Raw genomic sequence first — 27,865 nt, 5'->3', positions numbered from 1 at the left:
TCGCACGATGGATGGACAAAGCCAACGATAGGGCGCCCTCTCGATTTTGTTTAGACAAGCCGTTCATATATCGCAAAAACGGCTTATAAAAGATGAGTGCCTCGCTGTCTGTCGCTCGTCCAACACATCGTCTGTAGTTCTTGTTGCGGTAGCATCGTGATGCACGTTGGCGACGAAGGTGCATCCGTATAATTCTACCGATTGACTAAAAAAAATGATCGCGTATACTTTCCTTTAATACTCGCAGTCACAATTAATCAGAAATTTATATCGGAAGTCGATCGGCATTTGTTTCGTAATTTGTTCCGACTCTGGGGCCGCACACGGCAATGATGTCACAAACGGCTCCAAGGGCCTACCTTCGGGTTTTGGGACTTGTCGCAGCCCTATCGAGGTCCGATGCTGCAGTCGACTGTAGTTACTCCATTCAAACCACGGAAGGCAATGCCATCATCGGGGCCCCTCTAAACACCGTTCTCACCGGGTTTGTGTACCGTGAGATAGGCGGCATATCCCGTCTGCAATGCGTCGCCTCGTGTGCCAAAGACACACGGCATTGCTACTCCTTCAACTACTGTCATTCGACCAAACTCTGCCAGCTGAACCGTGCCAATCAGGCACGCCAGCCACAGCACTTGACGAAGGGCGAAGGCTGCTCGTATTACGACATCTTTGTTGGTAAGAGAATATTGCTGAGAGCATCAACTTTTGTTTTAGTTTTTCTGCCAATTTAGCAATTCAATTTTCAAATGTTTGTTTTAAGGTAACAGGCCGAACATAACGATTTTGAAAATGTTATATAATTTCGATATTAATACTTTTAGTAGGCCTAGGCCTACTTATTGAATTTTATGCGACCCGGCGCGCCAGCCAATCGAAGCCGCCTTTAGGCCAAAAAAAAAGTCTCCGGTTTCTGGTATGCGCGCGCGTCGCCGTAGCCATGCGCGTCGGCAAAATGAAAACGTTTTTTTTTTTCAATGAAAGATGATGTCTCAAAACCGCCAAATTCACTGGTTTGACTGGAATCATGCTGCTGCACAATTTTAACGTGTTTTTAGATGGGGTTATGGTCGAGAATAAGCTTTATGTGGCTTCTCTGGACTCCCATGTATTTGCACTAAGTCTAGTCGGGCACCATGCATTTGCAGTCATCAGCCGACATTTTAGGCAAAAAAATCAGGTAAAAAAAAAAAAAAGCCGCGTCGCCGCACCACTTTTTGGGCAAGCTTCATACCAGAAACCGGAGACTTATTTTTTTGGCCTTAGAGGTAGTGATATTTGGCCAAAGCTGTTGATCGATCAATAGCTGCCATCTTTTTCTCATATCATCGGGTCGCCAAAGACACGAAAGACGGCGACCGTTCAATGGGCTTATTAACCGTTCGGCCATAGGGCCTATTGAATTTAAAGTGAGGTAAAATCTTCATTTTTAAAATGCGTTCAACTTTCGCGAATTCGCAGCGCGAATACTTGCTGACGTGACGTTGTAAGTTCGCATTCGCTTTCGCGCCGAGTAAATTAAGAACTGGCGTTCACCGACTTACTCTATGACTGACTGACTGACTATTACTTGTGAACCGGGCAGTACTATCATATAGGATAGCCCTGTCATACAATCCGGCCCATTGTGTGGACCAGACGCATGAAAAAACAACGAATAACCCAGTTTGACTCCACTGAATAGAATTTGGTGTGCTCTGTGATCATCTTTACTAGGCTTAGCTAGTCTTGCTAAGGCATTTTTAAAATTGTTACTAGCATCTTAATTTATGGCAACTGAAAAATCGCCTGATTACGTGAAAGAGAAAATCATTATAGTGCCAAAAATTGACCTCTCACTTCCGAAAATCTGAAATGCATGTCGGTAGGCCTACTAGATGAAAAGATGACAATTTATGAAATAATTTTGTGGCGGTCATTGGGCTAAAACTTAACTTTAAATAGGAGACAAAATAATGTCTTTTAGGATATACAATTTTTTTCCCAATGAACTTGAAGGACTCATTAGCATACAGGAAATTCTAAAATTACCAGTGATAAGGACTGCATTCAAGCCAGCCCGACTATTATAAACTTACCCATCGGCTGTCGCGTCGTTATACATTTTCGTTCTCAAGCAAGTAGCCTACGCGATGTGAAACAAAGTACGTAAAGGAACAAGGAGACCTAGGAACGAAAATACCCGATGTCAAAAGTCGTATAAGTGACATTCGTGTTTAGCCCACTGATCTCTGTCAGTATAATAGAGATCAGTGGTTTAGCCATTTCCATGTGATTTCTCATCAATTTTTTTCTTGAGGAATACCAAGATAACATTCCAACATGAAAGTGGGGTGATTACGTTAGAAATCATTTTGTCAAAACTAATGGCAAGAAAAAGGGCAACCTAGCTAGTATAAAATGCCCACAGGCGGGCAGCGCGAGGCCGGGTTCCGGAAGCTCGCCGCGTGATTTTTCAAGCTTTATACCACGGAGACGAATTTCCCGAAACTTGGACGAGTTAAAACACTACATTCGCGAATTACACTGGACCAAACATATGCTTTGGTGTAAGCTCGAAATGGGAATCAACCTGAAGCCCAAAGACTTTCTGGAACGAAAACAAAAATATCTTCATCTCTGGAATAAAAAGACAAGACTTAGTGTAAAAGAAATCCTATGTAGGCCTAACTTTACTGGACGCCAAATACGTCCCTTTCACAAAATGCAAGTGTTGTCCACTACCTACAACACTAAAGTGAAATCGTTCAGCTTCCTGGCAGAAAAGGTCCCCCCCCCCTGCCCCCTCTCCGGATCCATTATTTCCTCTCTTTCCACAATTAACAGTAACCGAGGATGTCTAATGAGGCACTGATGGGGTTCGCCTTGACTACATCCGCACTGAAGAATACGACAAAAGTATCTCAAGAGGTTTTTATCAAGTCTTGTCCACGCTTAATCTCAGACAATGTATCGTTTGATTTATGCCATTAATCGATTTTACATCGCTGCTTTCTCAATTTGTGGACAAATTACTATTAAATGAAAGGTCAATGAAAATTTTGACGAACGTGCATGCTAAAGACGTCCTTCAGCTACTTATTTACCGTAGTTGAAGCATTGCGTAATTGTGTATGGTAATTGACGCACGTGATGAGTTAAACTTTGGGCACAATTAGGATAATTTTGCATTTATTCCAAAAGTAAATTACCGAAATATTATCAAAAAGCTTAATTGGATTAAAGATGGAACTGGTACTAAATACCTTGCTGTCATTAAGACGCAAGAAATGTGGGTGATTTCCAAATGTTGGTGCAATGGTGCATGGTGGGCTCTATACGTGGGCTACTTTTGAATTCTTTTGATAATTTGAACAGGACGGTGCATGCTTACTCATTGGCGGATTCGAATGACAAAACTATGAAGCTGTACGCTCAGGCGAATTTGAATGCTCAAATATGCAAGTTTTATTTAATTGCATAATTTCTCACATTGCATGATTGAAATATGCAATTGCATGATTTTTACATTTAAATTTAACGATTTTTTTTTAAAAGTTAATTGAATGTTGATCTGGACGTGCATTCTACCGTGCGAAAATGGGTGATTCGTCATCCATTTGGATGCCGGGAAAACCTACAAATTGGCATTGGAAAAGAATGCATGAAATGCAGACGATATGCCTTAAAGGGAGCGATTTGGTCCAGAGTGCGCCTTTCAGTTTGTTTGCTCTTAAACGTGCTTGTAATCAGCGCGCAAAGAAATTAGGGTACACAATTTTGGTTCCAAAATATGGAGTCGTTGGAGCACGCATCTTGGCATGTTGCGCCTTCAGGCCCGCAAGTTTCATGATTAAATTTTGAGCCCCCTGACTGGAGACCTTAATATAATACTGGTTAATTTTCTGCTATTTTTTATAAGACACCAAATTATTAGTCTGTGGCACAGCTGTATGATATGCGCGGCAGATTATTCAAAACAACACTGCGTCTTGACCCCTAGATTCTGACCAATTCAGCAGGCACCTTCTGTCGGGTCTTCGGTAACCCGATGTATTACAAAATGGCAGCGAATTAACTAATCAATATAGGCTTAGCTCGAATTTCTGCCTTAAATGACGTCACAACTTCTAAAAGCGCGCTGGTAGCTACCATTTACATGCATCTGGCGGATATACCTGATATGATGTTCATAGTTTGCCTCTGCACACGTGAACATCTGATCTCAGACTACCAAATTATGCCACATAAGGCAAATTGTTAATGTATTTACATTGGGTTCTAATGTGACAGGGTTCTTACGATTTTTTTTGGCTGGAGACAAGACGAAGCCTGCAAGCCCATGTACTATACAAGTATTTTCCTCCCTTTTTTCACCCAGAATGCCAGACGACTACGGACACAAACTACCACAACGTCTACCTGCATGCAGTAGCTAACGTCAAGCGCCTGGAGTTCCAAGTGAAGACTGCCACCAACGCCATCATCGTTCTCAGCCCAGTACTAAAAGATCACAACCCAATGTACGAGATCATCCTGGGGGCTGCAGCCAACAAAGAGGGTGCTATTCGTCGCTGCAAGCAGTGCCCCAACAAACGTACGGTGACCGAGCCGGGTTTGGTCAGTGGCAGCCAGTTTAGGGGGTTCTGGATAACCTTTGACCTTAACACGGGCGAGTTAGCGGTGGGCAGGGCGGGTCAGTTGAAGCCGTTTATGACGTGGGTCGATCCCTCACCCATGGACGTGAAATACGTCGGATTCGCGTCTTATTATAATGATCCCGGAGAGTATCGATACTTCTGCTCGATTTAAACAGATATTCGCTCCGCGTATCCGTACACAGAATCGAGTTTGTCGTGTACAAAACAACGAATACGCCGGGTCCATGGAAGAAGGTCGTGAGAGTGAAAAATGGGTCAAAAGGTAAATTTAGGGTATTTGGGTAATCGATAGAGCATTGAAATGTCTTTCACTTTGCCTCAAAAGGCTACGTCATTCTAATTACGTAATTAACATAATAAGAAAAACGGAAGGTTCATTCTTTTCCCCAGTATGAGGACTTTATCATGTTTTCAATGGCCTATACGACCGTAATAAAACCTGTTCCCTGCGCGTCACGTACATCTCCCTAGCCCGAAGTGCGGAGTTTATTCCCTGCAGAGGATCCAACCACCCGCCTAAGCGCGTAGCCAAGGCAGGAGTAGTTCTCGTCAAAAGGTTGTTCACGTTAAACATGTAAATAACTTAAAAATTAAGTAACCGTATTTTGATTTTAAAAGTGCACCATAGTGTTCTAATTATTAACAAATTCCAGTCAAAAGTTCAGCCTTATGTGATTTGTAGGTTAGAAATGGGAGCGCAACAACTTTTAGAATCGATTATCCTTCTCATTTGCGTCGTTCTTGGAATGTGGCTAAACCTACGATGCACCTACGAATAACAAACAGTGGCCTTTTAGAAATGTCACACACCAGCGACCTTATCCCGTACTCGTAGTGAGCACTGTTGTAATAGCACGTTTTGTGAACAACTTGCAGTTACGCGCGTTTTTCGTTTCTAAGATGGCAAGATTTGTATTCACTAAAAGCAGTCGGATTGGTCTATAACTTTAAAAAATGTTATTCCAAATCTCACAAGAAACGCAAGTTTAAAGGGTTCATGAGATGTTTTTTTTTTTATCTTACAAACACATTTTGTGCAATTTTCTACTCCTCTTAAATGTATAAAAACTGTTTGACATCCCTTTTTAGTTAATTATTGAAAAGTGCACTTCTAAGTTCTGTAAACATTAAAGATGTTCATTTTTATCCCCGTACAACTGAGGGCGCTGTTTCTGTGAGGTCATTACAAGACGGCCCTGTTCAGTTGAGGGGTTTTATGTTCAAATTGTGGACCCAAACATGTTTTCATTGAAAACATTTTGTGAGAAAGTCTGCTCCTCGGCTTACTGCCATGTACTGACATAACAATAAATCAACACAGGAAAACAGTACGACTCACACCAAAATAATCAAAATTCTGGCAACTTTTGGTGCTGAAATAACTGTAACATTTGGGTTTCTGCCTGAAATGACATCCTACTTTTGCTCAAAATTATGAAAATTTGTTTTAGCATGAAAACCGAAAAGGCACTAAAATACCCTTGAAATGGCGAAACGAAAGTATAAAATAAATTGGAATAGGGCACAAATGTGCATTTTCAAGGATTGCATTAAAACAAATTTACATTGCATGGGCCCTTTAAAAGCGTGGGCATTTTCAAGATTTTTTTCGATATCGATAGTATTCTTTAGATTCCTCCAAACGCAAATTGTTTGAAATTTGATAATTGTCTCATGTTGTCTGAGCTGCGGATGTACGGTAGTCTGTAAATTTAAGGTAAATATTTTCACTGTTGTAAAAGAATATATTATTCGAGATGTGTGGTAAAATAGAAGATTTTTTTCAGGATACTATTACTATGAAAGTATTTTTGTAAGCTTAGTTATGCCAACTTTAGAATACTGTCGTACTGTATAGCGAGGAAGGTATATCTCACAACAACATTCTCAATATATGTCTGAAAAGAGCCGAACGGATGATCCATAAATGTACCTCCCTCACCCCTTCAGCGGATATGTTTGCTAGACTAAACTGGGTCCCAATTTCTGAAAAAAAGTTAAGGATAAAAAGGCTATTCTTGTTTTTAAATGTATAAACAAAATACTCCTTTGTACATGACGAATCTTTTCACACCATTTATCATTTACATAGATTCGTGAATCAAGACAAGCAACTGACAAGGCATTGAAAGCCCCTTTTGCCAAAAAATGAATGCTATGCCAAAAGTCTCGCTGACATGTGAGTGGTGCGAATATATGGAATTGTTTGCATGAATAACTCAGAACTATAAATTCCTTAGGTACATTTAAATCTGAACTACGCAAAGCCATCAGTAAGTGGTAGTTCAAAATGCGCTGATCTATGGAGTTATATCCTACTTATAGTTGATTGTTTAAAATGTGTATATTTCTTTAATATTTCTGCGATACTAGTATTTGTAAATATTTATGTTCGTCGTATGTTTCACCAATGCACTTTTCCTTACTTAACATTTAAAAAAATAATTTGAAATATATGCAGGGCCGAGGAAGACCAGTTTCTAACTATTTGGGCATATACCCTGGGTAAAAAACGGAATAAATAAATACTTTACTTAAATTAATTATCAAGATGTAGGCCTCAACCCGTTTTAAAACTAAACTCGTGGATTATGTTCATCATAATTATATAGGTCGATATTACTTTACCAAGCGTCATGGGCGCGTGTGAGGGTTTGTCGAAATTTAAATAATTCTGATCCGGAAATATTGAAAATTTAAGTAATAGACTGTGTCTTTTTAGAACGTGCTGGAAAATAAGTCGATTCCCGATTTTGTTTTTGGGGAAACAGGTGTTGAAACTTAATTAAATACTCAAAAATGTTTGCTCACTCAAAGAACTTGTTTGAAGATTTCTTTCGAGTGAAGTGTCTCTTACGAGGTATAGATTTCGTCACCGACACCACGAACTGAAACCCTCTGCATCACAAATTTTTAAAAATTCAAACTTTCTTTTTTTGCCGATATTAGCAGTTTGTATCATGAAGTTTAACATGACGAAGTTAAAATTGCTGAAATCATCTAAAATAAGCAAATTTTACTAATGAATTTTCAAGAAATTGGTCAATTCTGGTGTTTTTTGTTACCACGAAGTGACACTGCACAGGGTGTCAGTTCGTGAAAACAAAAAATTACGTGTTTTCGGAGAGTGCGCGCATGCAATAGCGTTAGGGAGTGTCAGTTCGTGAAAACGAAAATTGACGTGTTTTTGGAGAGTGCGCGCACGCATGCGCAGTGTGTGCGCGCACTCTCCCAAAACACGTCAATTTTTGTTTTCACGAACTGACACTCCCTAACGCTATTGCATGCGCGCACTCTCCAAAAACACATACATTTTCGTTTTCACGAACTGACACCCGTCTTAATCATTTAATTGCTAATTAACTAAGCATATTTTCACAATATAACGTTTATAATTGAGTAGTTAAAGCATTTTCACGTTAAGTGATACTAAAACCTCTAAGATAGATGGATTATTTTACTGAGTAAATTCGTGTCAAACCTTTAAAAGCGTTTTTCTCCGATTTGTATATCTGCAACGCTGACCACCGGGTGTCAGTTCGTGGTGTCGGTGACGATTTGATTAGTTCTACTTCACAAAGCACGGCCGACTTCGTATGCAGTTTACCTCGTTGGTTATATTCCCAATTTCCCTCAAAAGGGCATACAAAGTTAATCAGTAATTACAAGAAAATTGCCCCAGGAAAATTGTCAAAATACTTATTTTAAGGATTCCACATTTCCATTTTAAATCTCCCCGTTTTAACACACGAAACGACAACAAACTCTATGAAAAAGCTCTTCAATCAAAACAACACCTCCCTATAAAACAAAACAACACACCAGCCAGACCCCATACTCAAGCAAGACGCATATACTAAAATCCAACGAAATTCATATGAAAATTATCCGCCAAATATTCAAGACCCGCGTCACAACATACAGAATAATCAATAGAGAACATCAAGCCAATCTCCCATAGAGCTGCCACAGATTTCGGTTTGTTTTAATTGGACTTATGACAAAAAAGTGTCTACAGAAGAATGCACTCCTCAATATAAAACACCTCTATAAAGCATTGTTGCTTCGAGGAATCAAAAGCTTGTATACAGTAAGTTATATTACGTTGGATCAAAGTTTTGACTCTGAAATGTCCAAGCGGATGATAAAGACTACAGACGGTTTCAAGTGAAATATTTACACGATCGTTCAACTCTGAACAATGTACAATATATCTGAGAAAATCTGCATAAATATTTTGATACGTAATTTCACTACGCGACATTCTTAAAATATTTCAAAATAAGCACAAAATCGTTGATTAAACAGTCAATTGAAGTAACCTTTTGCGCATTCAAATATATTACCTTCATATATCGACTCTCTATAGGATATATACACCACCATTTATGTTTGCAAGAGGAAATGTACATATGCAAGGTTTCAAGTATTTGTCATTAAATCATAGAAAATTTGATTATGCAATTTCATTATAAAAAGATTTTGCTGAGTTTTACTTTATAACAAAAATAATTCCTTAAATTGGACATATGAGCGTGCGGGCATCATTCCAATAAATATGAAATATAATGTTAAAGCAAAGAAAACTGTACAAAATAGCATACATAAAACTTTTTCAAAAAGAAAAATAATTGACTTAATTTATAGGATAAATTATTAGAAACGTCATTGCACAATTGCATGGACACTATGTGTACGTATACTACAAGGTGATATTGTATAGGTTGAAAATAGTTGAAATGTTTTAAAGATGACGCTATAAATAAAGAAAATTAAAATCCAAAAGAAGAAAAAGGAGTTAATTTACAATGCTAAATTATGAGAAACGTCATTGCACAATTGCATGGACACTATATGTTCGTATACTACAAGGTGATATTGTGTTGGTTGAAAATAGTTAAAATGTTTTAAAGAAGATATCAACAACGTAAAATTAAACTCCGAAATACTGTAAATGCTTAAAAGATGCAAATAAGTTAAAACACAGAGCTGCAAAATGAAATAAATAAATATATATAATTAATTTTTCTTTAAAGTATTGGCTAAAATTTTTAAAAGACAACTATACATGTATAGAATTTGAGTGCATATATGCATCAAGGCAACAAATTAAAAATTCATGATTTTGTTTACAGTAACAAGATAAAAATTTGTTGTTTAGCTTTAAACATTTCATTGTCTTAAATACTATGGAAATCATATATGTATACAATCCATCTCGACCCAATCTATATACATGTACATAGAGATATATATAACGTTCGTTGCAATCCAAACAGGTTGGCTCAATTTAAATGGTGACATCGCATGTCAATGACCAAGAGAAAAATATAATTAAATAATTCTGGAAACGAATTCCACGATTTTTGGCAAGATTACTCAATTATAGCGAAGCGTTAATGAATAGAAATTAAATAACAGATTCCTCCCTGGTCAGCGCCATGTTATTCATTTTTGTTAAGAATGTATACTGATTCATAGATTTCACACACAATTGTATTGATTAAACTTCAAACGGTTTTCATATCATGCAGCATAATGTACGCCGAAAGCTGTGTTCACCTCGTCTTTTTTAGAGACCATTTTGCTATACACTGTTTCTTTTCTTTGTGAAGCTGTTATTTTTGTACGAGGGCTCGTGCATATGTAAGATTGTTTTTCTTTTCAAAACTGTTCTAATTTTGTCCTTTTTGGGGGTAAATCTAAAAGAAGGGTATAAGTAGGTATTATGGATTGTAGTATTTCTGTCCTAGTCTTTAATCGTGATATTAGACCTACTTGTACATTTACATCACCAGATTTTTGTTGAAATGTGACTCCATCTTATCTGCTCAGATCCAATCACTGAATTCAAACCAAGACAGTATTTTCTAGCCACCAAAAAATTAAGAGGCTAACATCACAACCATTGTCCACTCCTTACAAAATATGTTAGCCTAATGTATAATAAAAATATTTACATCTACTCGCTTTAAGATTTCAAACGGAGTTTATGTCCAGCCTGAATGAGAATCTCCCCCCCCCCCCAAAAAAAAAACACCAAACACCTTAAACACATTTTTTACCGGTATTTTAAAAACACACTCGAAAAGGAGAACATCTGGCCGTTTATAAAGATATCGGTTATATCAGGAGATTACTGCCAAATGACCAAAACATCAATTTGTATAATCCTGGGTTTTGTCCAACTTTATCTGAAAAATATATCTAGCACACATCTGGATTGCCAAGCATTGCAATATTGCACCATAGGGCTCCCTGTAAATCCAGATTTACTTTTGTTACCTTCAAAATATCAATATACTCCCAGATATCCATATGTTTAATGCTGAGGTTGGCTTGGGGACTAATGCGAAATGCTCATCCCTTAAGCATAATTGCATGCTGACGGTATAAATAGGCATGCTGTGATAAGAGTGAGCACTTGTTATAAATGCTTGTTTTTACAAATTGTGAATGTTCTAGGCCTGACAATAAAAGAGGAAATGTACATATGCAAGGGTAGAAGCACAAACACAGTCGAGGGTAATAACAAACTTAAATACGTGACAACATTGGAAAATATAGGTAGTCATTTTTATAAATGTTTACAAGCACACTTGAAATGTAAAGGAATGGGGAGACAGGACAGCTATATTGTGCATGTACCTCCAACCCTGGGCGGAGTGACCTGATGCCCCTGGGGGCATCAGGTGACCGAATTTTTTGAATAAAAAAAAAATGAGGGCCAATGACGGTCACCTCCTATCTAATCCTCATTCAACCCTTGCCAAATCAGCTGGTTCAATGAACTTTGCAGCCAGGGCTACACCCAGGCCGTGTCAACAAACTTTCGACCAGGCCTCCTGCCAAGTCTCATTGAAACATCAACAAAGACCTGTAACTTGACACAGCCATCTCCCTTCATAACTGCATACCACAGCCACCAGTCAATTATCTTTCCAGCGCACTGTCTGGCAACTGTCTGGACACTGTCTGGCACGTGGCTTTTTGTTGTATTGCTATGAATAAGGTCTTGCGTAGTGCGGGAAAGTACCTGCTGCCCAGAGGGCCCCCCTCGACGAGTTGTTGTATAGTTTTTTACGCTGGGCAAGGTTAAAACCTTCAGTAGTTGCCCACTCTAAGAAACTTGACGGTCGATTCTACATACAGGATATATTCATTCATGGATTTTACCTTGGGTATGTAGCGTCTTCAAATCAACTAGTGGACTGAATGGTGTTGGTGTTAACGCTAACAACAGAATCAGGAAATTGAAAAGATTTTACGTAGTATCTATGAACAGTTATTCAATTTGACCAGCAAATTGATTGATAAAAATCTAACAAACAAAAAAAATTGCTTGTGACACCACTCATAATGTATTGAGTATACATGTAGTTTATATATTATTTTGGAGTCAAACTTTGATCTGCAAGTAATTTCTAAGAGATTTCAATGATAAGATTTCTCACTTGATCACAGTTGAATAATTAAAAACAAAACAAACATCAATTTTAATGTCACAGGTATAAATACTGGGGCAGAATTCAGCTACCCCTTACATTTTTTTCCTGACATGACAGCCGTGCAACATTTTCTTCTCAAGCCCAGCTTTCCAGTTTTTTCAACTGAGGGCCTGCGAATATTTTGATTATCGTGAGAGGAGGGATTTAGCCACAACTCTGAATGAAGAGGTCATGACGACCTCGCGAGCTACGTCACGCTTAACAAAATCAGACTCTGAAAAGTAACTAATATTTCTATATTTTGATTCCAATTTCATAAAATTTCAGATTTTGAATAAAGAGTTGTGTAAAAAGGTTAAGTTCTTTCATTTACCGTGGCTGGGTAAAGTGCTGATCTAGGGGACAAAACTTGATGATAAACTAGTAAGAATGGATGTCTCTACATGCATACCCAAAGTTCAGTAACCCCAACAGTCCCGAATCCTTGATTTTTAATATATTTTTCACACAGCCTAATTAGGGTTAAGATCAGTCATGGCATAGCCAATGCCCAGGATGCCCCTTGACTGTTACAAGGACATTAGGTTAACAGACCTGATACGTTAATAGACCTGAACAAAAAAAGACAGACCAATATACATGTAAATGTAATATTTCAAAAAATCGAACAATCAAACAATATCATACACCTCAAGTTTGCTCAGCTTATGTCTTCTAACCTATACTGTTTCGACACCAACTACCTGCAACAATTGGTAACATTAATAAAGTCGACTCTCTCATTTCAACTCTCTGTTTTTTTGCAAATATCTCAGAAACACACCTTGGAAACGTGTAAAAATATATCAAAATGTCCAATTCATCTCTTTTTTCTTTATTTTTTTTTTTTTAAGCTTGTGCACTTTGACAAGGTATTATTGCAGCATCGCTCGCTTATTTTGTTATGCCGGCTTAATATAAATGTTTAAATGTAATTGGCACTTTCAGTAAAACTGCATTCATCAAGGTACGTGTCGGTTATTTGCACCGTTTTCCATCTATTACCTGATCTGATATCTACTCGACTTTCACACATCAACCGTGTAACTGACTCTACCAAACACAATCATTCCATGATTAACAGGCTTTAAAATCCATTTGCTTATAATCATCACCTGGTGATCTCCTGAACTCTGGAACCATTTCAAAAATGCTTTATATCTTCTTTCACAAGTAACCTTGCATTTCACTTTCTTGTATTTACACTGGCACGGTGACCTTGCCTGGAACTTGTATCAGAACTTGGTCTCGGAACTTGAGCTAGGAACCACAACCTGCACAATGGCTGGAACTTCATTCCATTAAATGACCGTCGGTCCACAAACACGAGAAAAACCAACAACGTCACGATACCGGAATCAATCTCTCACTCCAAAAGGACCCTCGCATTGCACATTCATGTACTCACACCCGCATGATGAACTTGTCTGGAACGTCGCCCAGGAGTAGGAACCAGAACTTGCCTCACGGCCACAAGTTAATTTAGTACATTTACAAGGTATAACGACAGAAAAAACTAGAAAAATGCACGAAACCTGAACCACAACCTGAGCTACAACCTGGAGCAGACCAAGATAAAAAACAAACAAACAAACACAAACACAAACACAAATACAAACAACAACAAAAAACTAGAGCCTAAACCACTTTCTTCCCACAGCATAAACTGCCATAGGAGTAGGGATGACACGTCAACACTCTCCAGTACTGAATCCGAAAGGAGACCAAAACCAAAACAAGAATTCGTAAAGTAAACAAAACTTTTTCTGTCCCCCAAATTATAAGCTACTCCGAGTGATTTATTAATTTTTCTCCAAACAAATCTTTATCAGATTCTGGTAACATCTTTCAAAAACTATAATTGTATGTAGTACAACACATTTACCCTATTTAAACAGACCCTATCCTTTCCGCTCACAATCCGTCATCACTTGCTGTTCAGCTGACAAACTCGTCCGCTTACCACCACATGAGAAAAAAACAAAACAGGCCATTGGCTTTGGATGATCAATTCAAACCACCAAAAAGCAGATTCCTGATCCAAACAGCATCCAACCAGAGGTTTGCAACCACTTGGAGGAGGTCGACCAACAAATCCACCAATCCCTTAATCTCTTGATCCTATTAATCCATCCACTTATCTCCATTAATCCATCCACTTATCGCCAAAGATGCTTGAAGGTAGTCAAGCAGGCCAGATTGGCCATCATCACTTCTGCCATCCGCAACTGGCATGGACGTCCAACTAACGTCTGGATCCACGTATCTTTCGTCGGATCTCTCAATCCACTAATCCTCTTTCAGTCCACTAATCCCCTTCAGATGCTTGAAGACACTCTTGTGGATTGGCGGGGCTCAATCTCCAAGGATAAGGCATACAGCTCGTCATCATCCATGACCAAGTTGGTATCCAACAGGTAGTTTGCAACCTACATCCAAAAAATCCAATATATTAAACAAGGGCAGTGAAATGGGCTACTGCCTACATTTTCTTCACCTGAAATTGGTCAATATTTCATCATAACTTGATTTCTTTTTTAAAATCCCCTAGGAATGCCTCTTCAAGCAAAACACTAGACCCTTTCTGAAACTTGTTGCTGATTTATTTTCTTCAACTTTCAACAAGTAACTTCTTGTTGCATAATAATTCTCAAATTTTGAAATTTTAGTCGCTTTCCTTCATCTCTTTTGCTTGAATCACACCAGACGCTTTCTAAAACATTTCTCAGAGTCCAAAAAAGGATTCTTAAGAAAAGGAGCTTGTCAAGAAGAAAGCATAGGCATGGGTGTCAACTAGAGAGGGGGTGTTGGGTGAGTATGTAAACACCGGCAATCGTGGACCTAGGACAACAGGGTTAGGGCACAAACTATATGCCACGATTGACCGAATGTCCACGATTGAAATTCGTGTACAAAACCAATGAGATGCTGCTAAGAGTACAAACAAAGGAATGAGTATTACCACCAATGGGGGGTCCAGCATTGCCGGTGTTTACGAAGATGGGTGTTTGTGACACCCACCCATGAATACTTTTTGTTGGCAAAATTGTCCTGTCGACAAAATCATGTGTCGATCGGCAGATGTGCTAGGATGAAGAGCGCCACCTAATGTCCGATAATGTCCCTGATTGTCCACTTTGAATAGTGCTCCCTATAGGAAGATGGTGTCCAGTCCAGCCCCTCCCCCCCCCCCCCCCCGGATGGCTGACCGTTAAGAAATCTGTTGTCGCTGAACCACCCCCCCTTCCTTCAAAGTAGTCTAGCATAGGCATCATATTGTGTTCAATTTTGTATACAGAGTGGGTATAACTGGCACATGTTAAAAAAATAGGTAATGCCAAAATCAAAAAGGTTGTCCTTGAAAAATATCACGAAAGGATGGAAATACAGTGGATATACATGCATGTACGTAATCATACCCGTTTGTCCAATTCAATGGTGTAGCAGGTCTTCTGGAAATGGCGAATCTCACGAATCACGTGAGCAATCTGAAAGGGCAACCAGCAACAAGACAATCTTAAAATGTACGACACTTTTAAATTATACAGAAACAATAAGAGACAGTGGAATAATGGAGAAATGTACTACACAAGAGAAATTAGACAAAACTCCTCAAAGAGGAATCAAGGAATGCTCTAAAGACAAAAACAAACGAAGACTGAAAGATTTGCTGAAAAATCTTGGAAACAGACAAATAGCAGATGTGCTGACCATTCTCATCTTGGAGAAGTTAATGAGACCATCATCCGTGACGTTGGGAGTCCCATCCTCAATAAATGCCAAGTCTGTCAGATAGAAGCCCAGGTAGGGCACGGCGGGAGGGTCAATCCTGAAAACCAAAAAGAAAAGACTCCTTTTCTTAAGTACCTATTTTTCTAGAAATGAAAAATTTATTCACTTTTGAATGACACATTGACCGAAAAAAAATTGGATCATATTTAGTTATTGAATTTTTATAAATTTCGAATTGTTGGCTGCCAGACAATAAATCCCCGTTATCGCAGGAGATGCTGGTTCTCATCCCACAATCAGTATTGATAATGTGCAGATCAGGAACCAGTCTTCTCACAAAGCAAATTTTTGAGTGCCCAAAACAAAACAAATATCTTCAGAAAAGTATGCAGATGACCTAAAAAGAAAAAAATATACTAGGTGAAAATTTATTTATAGAAAAAAAAATTGGATTTGTTGAAGAGCACAGGGACTGCAACTTTAAATACAGTCATGACAGTGTTCCAATGAACAAGAGCATACACTTTTAGCGGGAAAGAAGATTGCAGAAATGCAACTTCAGTTGTGTCAAAGCAGAAAGGCCAATCAGCGTGTAGCAGCCAGTCCGGATTGTATAGAGGTCTGTGGTACCTCCACATTGGCTCTTGAGCAGGCTGCACGGCCCCTGGCACTGCTCCTGCACCGAGTCCCTAGCATCAAAGCAAGAACCATATTTTACCTGTGCAGTGCCTCTCTCATGTTTTTGAATCGTCCATCTGATGATACAAGCACTTGCAGTTTCTCCAGCGTACTCTTAGTCTTCAAAAGACAAACGAATTATAGGATTAACAAGAAGCAAAGAACAATGTCCCCTTCAATGATTTATTACAGTGTAATAGCTGACGTAAAGTTGATGTTGAAATACTTTTCAAGCCGCAATATAGCTAAATATATAACTTGTCTATTAACTTTTTCATGTGAAGATTAAAGTGCAAAAAGGTGATATGAAAGTATGGCTCCCAAAAACAGTGCCAGCCCCTTAGATATGGGCTCCGTGCACAAGTACCTCATCAACGGCCAAAGAAGGAGAGTTGGGGGTGACCCAGACTGGTTTCCAGTCAATCCACTGCGGACTTGTAATGTATCCAAAGTTAATGGGGTCGGGGGTTAGTCTCGGAGACCATTGCAGGTTTCATTGGAAAGTATTTGCACGCCGGCGACGCCTGATGCTCACGCACGAAGCGCTGTAGCTTGGCTTTGTGCACATTCAGGATAAAAGCAAGTCGTGTGTACAGTGCACACACGCGGTGTCCCATCCAAGGGGCTCTCAGAAATGGAAAAAGCGCGCCCTCTTTTGTTGCAGGCATGCAACTGGGAATTTAGAAAAAACAAGGAAATTCCAAACCACACAAGACTTTGTACAGTGTTTTTCAATTTGTAATGGCATTCAAGAGAAGTAAAAAACGAGGAACTCAGCGGATCCGAGGAAAAGTTGCATGCCTGTTTGTTGGCGCACGGTGCCCATAGAGTAAGCCTGAACAAAGCTGCAGTATCTCACACTCAGGTGAAGAGTCTGTGAACATACAGCACATCGTTGTCACAATGACCGGTACGACCAGTAATGACCAGCTTTGCTAGACATAAAAATTGCCCAGCACTGTCCTGCAGCCTACCTGTTTAGGCACCTTGTCCCAGACTTTCTTGAGGCGATAGACGGAGCTGTTCATCAGTGCCGATGTGATCTCCAGCACGCTGTTGTAGTTGTGCATACAGCGACAGATGTCTGCCACCGCGGCCCATTTCTCAATGGCCGCCGCCCGTCCGGCCACTGTGCCCTGTCGTAGGATCTCTGAGGCTACTAATTTACTGACCTGAAAAGCGAACGATACGTAGAAAAATGCGATTCCATTGACGAGTGGTTGGGGCAAATTTGTTTTACGATGCTTTAAAAATTAAATAATGTTTTAAAAAAAGACAAACAAGTGGGACTATCCTTACTCTCTAGGGTATATTTTGGCTAGAAACTCTGCCAAAAGCAGTAACATACAACACTTGTCAAACTCATAAGCCTGTCTAACTGTTTGAAATGGCCCAAACGCTGTTATCCATACGTAAATTACATGCTCATCTGCAAATAGCGCCCCTTAGCATAAAGAAATGTATGTCTGCAAATAGCGCCTCCAGCATATAACACCCCACTCCTCCGCTTTTTGACGGAGCAACGACCTTTACTTTTCAAAGATGGAGAACAATGCCTTCCAACTTAGCGCGCTTGGTTCAGATACCTTCTGGGCTAAAAAACGGATTGCGTTTTTCAGTTCCTACCTGTTTGCTTGGGTTTTACGTGTTTATCTGAGCTCTCATGCCATCCATGCAAAAATTAAGTTTGTCTTTGTAGACCAACAAACCCAAAAACTCATTAATATCCTAACAAACTGTACAGCCTGTGGTATCACCTTCCAAAAGAATCAACTGGGTATCGTTTCATAACCTCAAAAGCTTTAGTTAATAGACAGGATAGAATTGTTGTACCTCATTGAATCTCTTGGTGACATCAAGAATGTGCGGTGCCCTGATCGCCTTGCTCTGCTTCATCCAACACTGGTTCAAAAACTCCCTGCAAAGCCAAAAGATTGACAGGTAGGACAGTTTCAATCAACCCCTGCCTTTGTCAGATCAAACTGTAAACATCTCGTGAACCTTACAGCCGCTTGAGACTACTCACATGCACCATGTCTAATAACATTTTCCTAAAATGACAACTGCATGAAAATTGAACCACTTAGTGTCTTTTTTGTCCGGGGGGGAGGGGGGGGGGGGTGTTACATACCAAGGTGGGACAGCCCTGAGGATCTTGTGCTCAACGTAGGTCAGTTGCTCGGCAAGTTCCAAGACATTGAAGACTTCAAAGGAGGTATCTGAGGTAGGATGGCTAGGAGTGAAACCAATCAGCTCCTCAACGGTTGGGGAGATGGTGGACTCCTCTGACATCAGCTGTCTGTGGGACAGGCAACCAGACAATGTACGTCAATAGCGATGTGGTCTGACAAAACATGGCATATTTTTCTTTCTCCAGTAATTAGAAGGGTCTTACAGTTTGCTGGACATAGTTTGAAAAAATGTATGCATACAGACCTTCAAGATAATAAACGAAGTGGTCACCACAAACAATTGTTTGTTACAGCCGGTGTTCTTTACAGCTATATTTGGATGTCTATGCTCAATATAACTGTACATAAATGTTCATTGTAGCAACGTTCTACTGTTGTTGGCAGTTATGTTTTTCACGTGTATTAAAGAAATTCTGGTCGATGAATTTACTGCCGATGATTTATGATCAAGTGGGTAGGCTTAGATGACTCGAGGTCGGAATGCATTAACCCTCCTATGCAAACCTATATTCTGTGACAAGTTGTCCTTTCAGTCAAAACCAATCAAGTGACTGTTTTCAACAGTTAAGAGCTCCCAGCCTACATAAAGCAGGATTGACTGGCTGGGACTGTTTGTGTAACTTGATAAAGCTATGCTTTGACTGTAGGTGACTGATAAGCCAACTGTACCTACCATTTGCCTGTTTTTGTCTGTTGACTGAATTTGACTGGTCACATTGCTTGCTTAAAATATGATCTGACTGTTGGTGACTAGCCTGTGTAAAAGGCATGGCAGGGGCAGAGGATTGATTTTTTGACTGTCTGTGACTGTTTAGATAGCAGGAGGGTTAAGACATCTCGGTTAAGATGTCTGCACTAGTAAGCAGGAGATTGTTGGTTTGAGTCCGCCTGAGCAAACTTGTGATTTTTTTCTTACAAGCTCTCAAGACAGTACTGACAGTGAAAGCGTTTGCCAAGTGTTTGGGAAGATCTGAATCAAGACATTTCCAATGTCCAACCTGAGGATATTGGCTGCTCCTTTGTGTTCCGTTGGCAGGAGGTTGGTGTTGGACACAATCTCCTCCAAGAATTCTACGATTGCATTCCGGAGCTCACTCTTTGACTCAAAATCCTGAACACAAAAAAAATAAACAAACCCTGTAAACCACTACAGTCATAAAGACTTGAGCAAAGACATTGGCAATTTGGGAGACTGCCAACATATAGAGTGAACGTAACTCGGTTGGTAGAGTGCAGATGTGGTGTTCTGTTGGTTGTAGATTCAAATCCGACTCCAGTCTAATCCTTTATTTTATTTAACACACAAGAATAATGAATTAGCCTTCGGAATAGGGTGTGCATTTACGGGTAGTACGGGGACCAGGTACCTGATTGAAAAAGACATAGGTACCTAGGTACCCGTTGATTATTCAAATCTGGGAAGTTGCTGTTCAGGTTGTTCATAAAGGTGGGACAATAACAATACTACATGAACATCGGTGCATCAACACATCAAGGTATATGTACAGTGAGTTTTACAGCGTTACGGAGTAAACTGCAACTTTCGCAAGCGTCATAAGCGTGAAATATGTTTAGTTTTCCCATGTGGCCTGGTTTTCTTTTTGAAAATTTCCCACAAATGACTTTCAAAACCGTTCCCTTTCATTGTCAGAGAATTTATTAAGTAATTTGTAAAGTTGGTTACAGGTACCCTATCCCGTAATCTGGAGCCGGTTCCTGACACCAACGGTTCCGATGCAAAGCCCTATTTTGGAATCTTCCAGCAGTATATATTAATAACATTGGTTTGGCAATCACCATATAAACAGCACCACTTCATTTATAGGTTGTACACATGTTCTGCATGTTCAATGGGTTTTATTTTTCATGGGCCTCATCAGGAGTCTTGAACAGGCTAGGAATTTGGACATAAGATCAAGAATGTACACAAGTCAAAGAGACAAAGGCTATTTGCTGTCAGCCAATCGTCACATGATCATCACATGATACTCACCTGACTGAACTTGGAGACCCAGTGCCGGATGACGTTGATGACCCTGACTGTAGCCGCTGAGCTGATGACTTCCTTGCTCAGACAGCTCTGCAGTTTGCCTCCTGGCCAAGACGAAAGAGAACAATCATAATATCAGGATGCTTCCAGACATGCCAGAAGTGTTGCAGATAAAGCTACTCCTGTTTCACCTGTTCTACGTTGTGTTACTTTGTATTTTGCTTCCAGGTGAATCCATAAAAATACAGTGCTGGGGCAGTTTTGGGCGGAAAAGAACCGATCCACGTTGCCCACTGTTACTGGTCTGGCTTTCCACCATTACTGGGACATTCCAAATCTGGCTTTGGTATCTCGCACAATGCACTCGTCTTTAGTGACGTGCTCAGAGGTTTACAAAAGGCACTTGCAGATGGTAGTGTCCCAGAAGGGTTACCACAACCATCACCATTGTTTCAAAATCAGATTAGTGTTTTGGGAGTAACAGGCAAGGCAATTTTGGGTGGTACAGAAATAGTTAAACCACAACCCTCCTGCAGCCAATTTCACGAAACAGTCATAACTTACGCCATGCATAGGACTTATTGCACAGCTGCGCAATAAACTTATGATCAATTTCACGAAGCTCTGCGCAACGTTTAAAATAATCTAAGCTCTTGGACGAGGAAAATAACAGCATTTACGACGGCTGTTTGTGTATGATTTTGTTCATTCATGAAACAGTCGTTGAATCACCTCAGCCCACCATTTTGAAAACAATGTTGTCCGACTTTCTTTGGAATCCTGTGGCAACTCTAAAAACTCTGTCACAAGTAAACTAGCAATTCATTTACTTCGAACACAAAGCTGTGAGTGTCTTGTATTAACCTAGATAAGTTGTGCAATGACAGGCTTCACCACGACCACGGTTTGCTGGTAAAATATGTCATTTTCAGTAGCTACGCCACAACTTACGACATAATTTATTGCCCAAGTTGCTGACTTACGCATAATGAAACTTTCGTGAATGTGTCATAACTGAAATATTGCGCAGTGTGTAATGTCGCGCAACTTAACGCAATAAATTGTGGCGCAAGCAGAGTTGCGTACAGTTTCGTGAAATCAGCTGCTGGATTCTTCAAAATCAACTTCTAGATTTGTAAGAGTTTGCATGATTTGGAAAGGAGCCCAACCACATGGGCTAGCTTCCCCTTGAGAGTATAAATACAAACAATAACCCATCAGTTCCCTGCACAGCAAAGGATTCAAGAAGATGTAAACACAAGTCTTGTCACAAGGAACAGGGACTGAACAGTGCAATTGCAACGTAATCTCTTGGTCACTATTCAAGTTTCCTAATGACAATCAAAGCAGTGTTCTTCCCAGAAACACATGTCTCAGGTTTGCACTTTCAAACAAGCAAAGCCTAAAACCGTTTTTTTTTTAAAGCTTGTCATCTGACTTGAAACACGGCTTGTGATGATTTGATTTTGACTCTTGACTTACTCCTTAATGCTCTAGTCCGTCTTTCTCTGGATTTGTCTTCCATGATCACGTCCTTAGGGTTGCTGCACCCAGCGGTGGCTGCAGCGAAGGCCGCGCTGGCCGAAGAGGAGCTTGACCGGCGAGTGGACTGGCGCGATGAGGTCACCACCACGCCGGCTGAGACTGTGTTGCTGGGCGGCGAGCTGCTGAACTGGAAATGGGAACCCACGGAGCTGCGGGGAGAGGTTGGGACGGACACCTCGGCTGTGTGCAAACAGAGGGAAAAAAGTAGATAAGGGGGGACAGTCAGGGTCAACGAAAGGCGACACAGTGCGTCTCATCTGTGGCCATCTATGTTTGTAACATAGAAAGACATATCTCCTTATTTGTCTGTATTGTAAATTACTTCAGTTGTACAATGTGCACCCACAAGGAACTGTTAAGGTCCTTTTACACTATCCAGTACTCCATGTTGGACCTACGTCAAACCCCGAGATTTCGGGAACCCCTTTCGAACTAGGAAGAATCCAATATGGCTTCTACACGAGCCTGGCTCCCTGCACAGTTAAAATCCAACCCTGGTCAATTAAGAGGCTCTATCTGGGAAGAAAAATCCCGGTGTAAGTGGAATGGAATGCCTTGTTGAACTGTGCTTCAATCAGACACTTGTTGATTTCAACATGGTTAGGAGGCATGACTCCGTGAGAAGGTTTATAGCCTACCTGATTTGATGCCTTTTGCCAGAGCCGCTATGTTGGGTGCAGAATGGCTAGTGGACAACATCCGCTTGGGAGACAGCCCTCTGGTTGTCGGCTCCATGATGCGTGGACTGGTGGGTGGGGTCAGGGCGTTAGTGAAGGGCGGGGAGGCCGGGGGTGTGGTCAGGTCTGTGGTTGGGGTGTCACTCTCCTGACTGGACTTTTCTGATGCTGTGGAAACAGAGACATTGAGTATAACACACTGCAAGTGGGTAATAATAATATCGGAGTCTTATATAGCGCACGTATCTACCAACTATTAGGTACTCAAGGCGCTGGAGATATGTCTATTATTAAAGAAAGGTAAATAAAGTTTATGAGAAAATATGAGACCCATTATGTAGCACCTTATAAGGGTTTACAAGGTGCTGCGGCGCATATTGCAGCCACTGCCAGAAACACCGGGGCAAACCCCTTCTCTTAGCGATAAGTGTTACTGGGTTCTTTAACGTGCATTACTCAACACACGGGACTTACGGCTTTAAGTCCCATCCAAAGGACGAAGCAATAATGGTAAAGTGCCTTGCTCAAGAGCACAAGCACCATGTTCCCACGGTCAGGATTCGAACCCATGTACCACGGCACACGAGTCAAACACCGTAACCATTGGACCACAGCACCCCACTAGAGTGCTCAGGGAAACGTAAGACATCTTCTAATTTTTCTATTGTTTAGACAACAAAATTTAGTTAAAAAAGAAAATAGCTTCCAAACTTTGGCAAGCCACTTAACCCAAAATATCCAGGAGTACAAATATGGGGCTTAAGATGGGGAGCGACTAGCATTTGAAAGGTATCCCATCCACGAACAGAAATGTTACTAGTTGTTTCATGCCAAGGAAACAAGCAGCAATACACACGCCTGGTATGCTTTACTAAAGCCCTACCCTTTTTGAAGCTCCTTCGGAAAGGGTGCATTCGTGCATTGGTGGTGGTGTCCATAAACTCCCTATTAGTGCACGTCCCGTCGACGGCAGTGACTGGTGAGGTGACGGTGATACTGTGCCTGGTGGACCGAGCCACACTGGGGCTGACCGGCGGTGGGCTACTGGCTGGCTGGCTAGTGTCCATCAGCTTAGGGCTGGATGGCGGATTCACACTAAAAATAACAAGGATTTCATCATGTTCAATTTCACATTTCTCAATATTCTTCTTCACCAGTATATTGAAACTATTTGCTGCTAAGTCATTGATAGTTTTGTTGAATACATTTAACTATATACCTAGAGTTGAACTCTATCAGAGTTAAAGTCCATATCTTATTTATATCAAATGTTATTGGTCTGACTTAAGGTCGGCCCCAATACTGTTTGATTATCCGCAACTCTGGAATGCCAATCTGAAACAGGTCTCGGAGTCTATGGCTGCACACGCCAACAGGATACAACTGTTTGACGGGACTAGCGACCATTGTCTCAGAATTATTGGCAGTTCAAGCTCTTGTGTTAATGACCCCATGCAACCATTTCCCAAAGACCTTCACACCTGTTGCATTCTGCTGCGCCTCGGAGGCCGCTCAAGGGTAAAAGTCTTCTAAACGATTCTGAAGCCAGAAATGAAGCTAAAAACCAGAGATAAAGCTGTGGTTATGAAGACTCTCCCTATAACCTGCCCAAGTCCACTGGGTTGGGTTTTCAGTCTCAACCCGATTCCATGGGTTTCCCCAGAACATTCTCTTCGGTTTCCTCCCACCTCTACAACAAAACATTGCTTAAATTGTCTCCCAACAGGTGTATTCAAGCTTGCAAGCTACAGCACCTACAGCAACTTTAAGGAATCCTTTGTTTTATTAACAGAAATAAATGATAATATTAATACAGTTACTCACTTTAAGAGGCTCTCGACAGTGTCTGGGTTGCGATACACCCGTTTGAGAGTGTCCAGTATATCCTGCCAGGAGGTGAAGACGGCGTAGGTCAGCAGGAATGTGTTGAGGAAGTCGATGCTCAGGAACCGCAGGTCTGTCAGTCGCTCAAGAAGACGCTCCAGGGTGGCGTAGCGGATCTGCGGCACCTTGCAAGAGTTCAGGATCTTGCTGAAGCGGATGTCGTGGTCATCCTTGAAGAGACGAGAATCAGACCTGAGATGCCAAACAGATAAAAAGTTTGATTATCTCCAGTATTTCTTTTGCAGAGCAATTGGAATAATGGTATTGTTAGCCTTGATTGATTGGCAATTTCTAATTTCTGAATGTTAGAAATTGACGAGATGATGATAAGACCCAGCGACCAATTCCATGGAGCTGCAGCTAAGCTGAAAAAACTGCTTGATGACAAATTTATTTGCTTACCAAAAACCAGGGCCCAATTTCATAGCAATGCTTAGCAACCGAGTTTGTGCTTACCAAGCCTCCATCTATTTCATAGAGACCATACTCAGTAAGCACAGCAAAAGCACACTTAACCCCGGCGCAAAAAAGTTGCTTAAATCAGCGACGAAACAATATTAACCTCCATGCTAGGGCAACCATTAGCACATCCACGCCAAGAAATAGCTAGTGCTTAAGCAGTAGCGTGATTTTTTTCTATAGTAAGCACCACTTTTCTGCTAACTGCTAAGCAGCGCTACGAAATTGGGCCAAGATGGGAACCAGTCACATGTTATACATGTATATTATATGGCATTTTTGGCTGGTGACCTGTTTTGGCTGAGAAAATATTTCTATGCTTAACAGCTTCATCCAGCTGGCACCAGGAAAATGTTGGTACAAACTTTTGTGTCAATATAGTCCATTGTCCATTGCCAAAGAAAACTGACATCCCAAACAACCATTTACAGTGAATTGCAACTACAGAACCTTATTCCAAAGATGCCACAGCCTACATGTGCACCATGTTTGCCACCACTAAGTGTGCCACCATTGGTAATGTTGACTGGATGCTATGCACCGCTGCAATTATGTAGCTTTATGCTTTATGGATGCAATGCTATCAAATGGCAAAAATTAAGCACAATATATGGTCCGCGAATGTGTGACAAGATTGCCTACCAAAAATAACCGACAATATAAGGCAATTGTAATTAAAACTCAAAAGAGTTTATAGGTCCAAGACACCCACCGGTATAGTATAAATTGTATAAATAATTCTTGTGTTCATTACTTTCTGGTTATCACCCTCCATATATTTTCCAATAATTTCCATCTAGCGATCATTATTTCTGCTAATGGGCAATGAATTTCTGACGGACTACAGACTATGATTTTGTACAACTCAACACCTCATTTCTGGAGTAATCCAAAGAAACGATGAGCAATTCCACATAAATGTATGAACTTTGTTTTCATTCATGAACATCCACAGAGCATGTTAAAACAACCGTTATCACACACGGAGGGAAAGACCCAAGGACATTCTTTCTGGTCAAGTGAAGCCCACAATCCCCATAAGACTACAGTCCAACAACTCAGCCCCGATTCAGACGGTCTGGTGTTCTAGAGTCACGCCAAGCCAAATTAAAGTCAAGATTTGAACTATTAGATGAACAGTCTGACTGACGTCTGAAACAATAAGAAGTGACGCGTCAGATGGCGAAAGATCGACTGACAGAGTTATTCAGAACGACTCAGGAGCGACTTGATTTCAGATGTCGCTCTAGTCATGAGCCGAACTCAATGCAAATGTATGTAAACACTGCAAATAAGTAGTGGCAATACAATTTATCTCACAATTCAACCATCAAAACAATTTGTGGGGTTTTTTTTAGCATGTGCTTTTATTAGTAACACATGCTTTTATTTGTTCAGTATTTTGTTCCTCCTCACAACACCACAGTTGGCAAGATGTTCTGTAGTGTCCTTTTCTTCTTTTCGGCCATAATTTGGAATTAGGATTTGTCTGTTGACCTTCATGGGTTAGAAATTGCTCCGAAGAAATTATGTCAGATACGGTGGTACTGTTCGAAAATATTAAAAACCATGGTCAGCCGACCATTGTTGGAAATTGATACAAAATTTCCACTTTTCTTGAAAATGACAGCACACCATGTGCCATGATTTCACAGGATGCTTGAGACTATTATTCACTAACAGTCAAGTAAGGTAAGTAAAATAGCAATTTGTTATTTTGTTTTTTGATGTCTGCAAATGTTGTATATTACCATGATTACCTTTAACTCAAAAGTCGGCAAATCACTGACACAATTACACAAAGTAAATAAGTGCAAAACTGCAGAGATACCATTAAATACTAAAAAGCAATGACCCAGCTTTTGTGCATTTTGGATAGCCCTTTAATCGTTTTTTTTTAAAGAAAGATTCTAAGCACCATGCAACAAGAAGCAAGGCACCATGATTCCCAGGTAGTTCCATGGAGGAAGGAATAGACAGTGTTGTAGTACTCAGTTTATACTCGCATTGGAGCCCTTTTATGTTCCCATTACGTGATCAAAATGCACTTGAATAAGACATAAGCATTAGGCCAAAAAAAAAAAAGGCTCTGGTTTCTGGTATGCGCGGGCATCACTGTAATCATGCGCGTCGGCAATATTAAACTTTTTTTTTTCAATGTAAGATGATGTCTCAAAACAGCCAAACTCACTGGTTTGACTGGAATCTTGATGTTGCACAATTTTAACGTGTTTTTAGATGGGGTTACGATCGAGTATAAGCTTTATGTGGCCTCTCTGAGCTCCCATATATTTTGACTAAATTTAGTCGGGCACCATTTGCGGTCATCAGCCAACATTTGAAGGGAAAAAAAGTAAAACAAAAACAAAAACAAACAAGCGCATCGCGCACCACTTTTTGGGGCAAGCTCCATACCAGAAACCGAAGACTTTTTTTGGGGGGGGGGGGCCTAAAAACAACTACTTGGACTCATTATTGAGTGTTTCTTCAATACTCATTCTGTAACAGTCGACTACAACACTGGCCAGAATGCACATGCATAGAGGAAAGACACAACCCAAACCTTTATGAAGCAAAAAAT

The 27,865-nt window shown here is 40.4% G+C and overlaps 2 protein-coding genes across 2 annotated transcripts in view; one reads left to right on the top strand and one right to left on the bottom strand.

Moving 5' to 3' along the window:
* The first annotated feature begins 63 nt into the window (after positions 1 to 63).
* Positions 64 to 7,450, top strand: LOC119740378 (C3 and PZP-like alpha-2-macroglobulin domain-containing protein 8). Its single transcript, XM_038215653.1, has 2 exons — positions 64 to 678; positions 4,361 to 7,450. Exons 1-2 carry the CDS (start codon positions 330 to 332, stop codon positions 4,789 to 4,791), a joined length of 780 nt encoding a protein of 259 aa, XP_038071581.1. The 5' UTR covers positions 64 to 329; the 3' UTR covers positions 4,792 to 7,450.
* Positions 7,451 to 12,482: 5,032 nt separating this feature from the next.
* Positions 12,483 to 27,865, bottom strand: part of LOC119740895 (ras-specific guanine nucleotide-releasing factor 2-like) — an 83,524-nt gene continuing 68,141 nt past the window's right edge. Inside the window, exons 16-28 of the mRNA XM_038216367.1 lie at positions 24,766 to 25,017; positions 23,825 to 24,036; positions 22,903 to 23,109; positions 22,202 to 22,444; positions 20,723 to 20,823; positions 19,728 to 19,840; positions 18,669 to 18,836; positions 18,371 to 18,455; positions 17,512 to 17,709; positions 16,578 to 16,657; positions 15,839 to 15,956; positions 15,547 to 15,615; positions 12,483 to 14,556 (exon numbers count right to left, since the gene is read on the bottom strand). Coding sequence (XP_038072295.1) covers positions 14,446 to 14,556; positions 15,547 to 15,615; positions 15,839 to 15,956; positions 16,578 to 16,657; positions 17,512 to 17,709; positions 18,371 to 18,455; positions 18,669 to 18,836; positions 19,728 to 19,840; positions 20,723 to 20,823; positions 22,202 to 22,444; positions 22,903 to 23,109; positions 23,825 to 24,036; positions 24,766 to 25,017 — 1,957 coding nt within the window. The 3' untranslated portion in view covers positions 12,483 to 14,445. The remainder of the gene's footprint in view (positions 14,557 to 15,546; positions 15,616 to 15,838; positions 15,957 to 16,577; positions 16,658 to 17,511; positions 17,710 to 18,370; positions 18,456 to 18,668; positions 18,837 to 19,727; positions 19,841 to 20,722; positions 20,824 to 22,201; positions 22,445 to 22,902; positions 23,110 to 23,824; positions 24,037 to 24,765; positions 25,018 to 27,865) is intronic.

Source organism: Patiria miniata, unplaced genomic scaffold (genome assembly GCF_015706575.1).
Source record: "Patiria miniata isolate m_02_andy unplaced genomic scaffold, ASM1570657v1 HiC_scaffold_5, whole genome shotgun sequence".
Classification (NCBI taxonomy): domain Eukaryota; kingdom Metazoa; phylum Echinodermata; class Asteroidea; order Valvatida; family Asterinidae; genus Patiria; species Patiria miniata.
The sequence above is the reverse complement of the archived record's forward strand: the minus strand, read 5'-3'. Positions and strand labels throughout refer to the sequence as shown.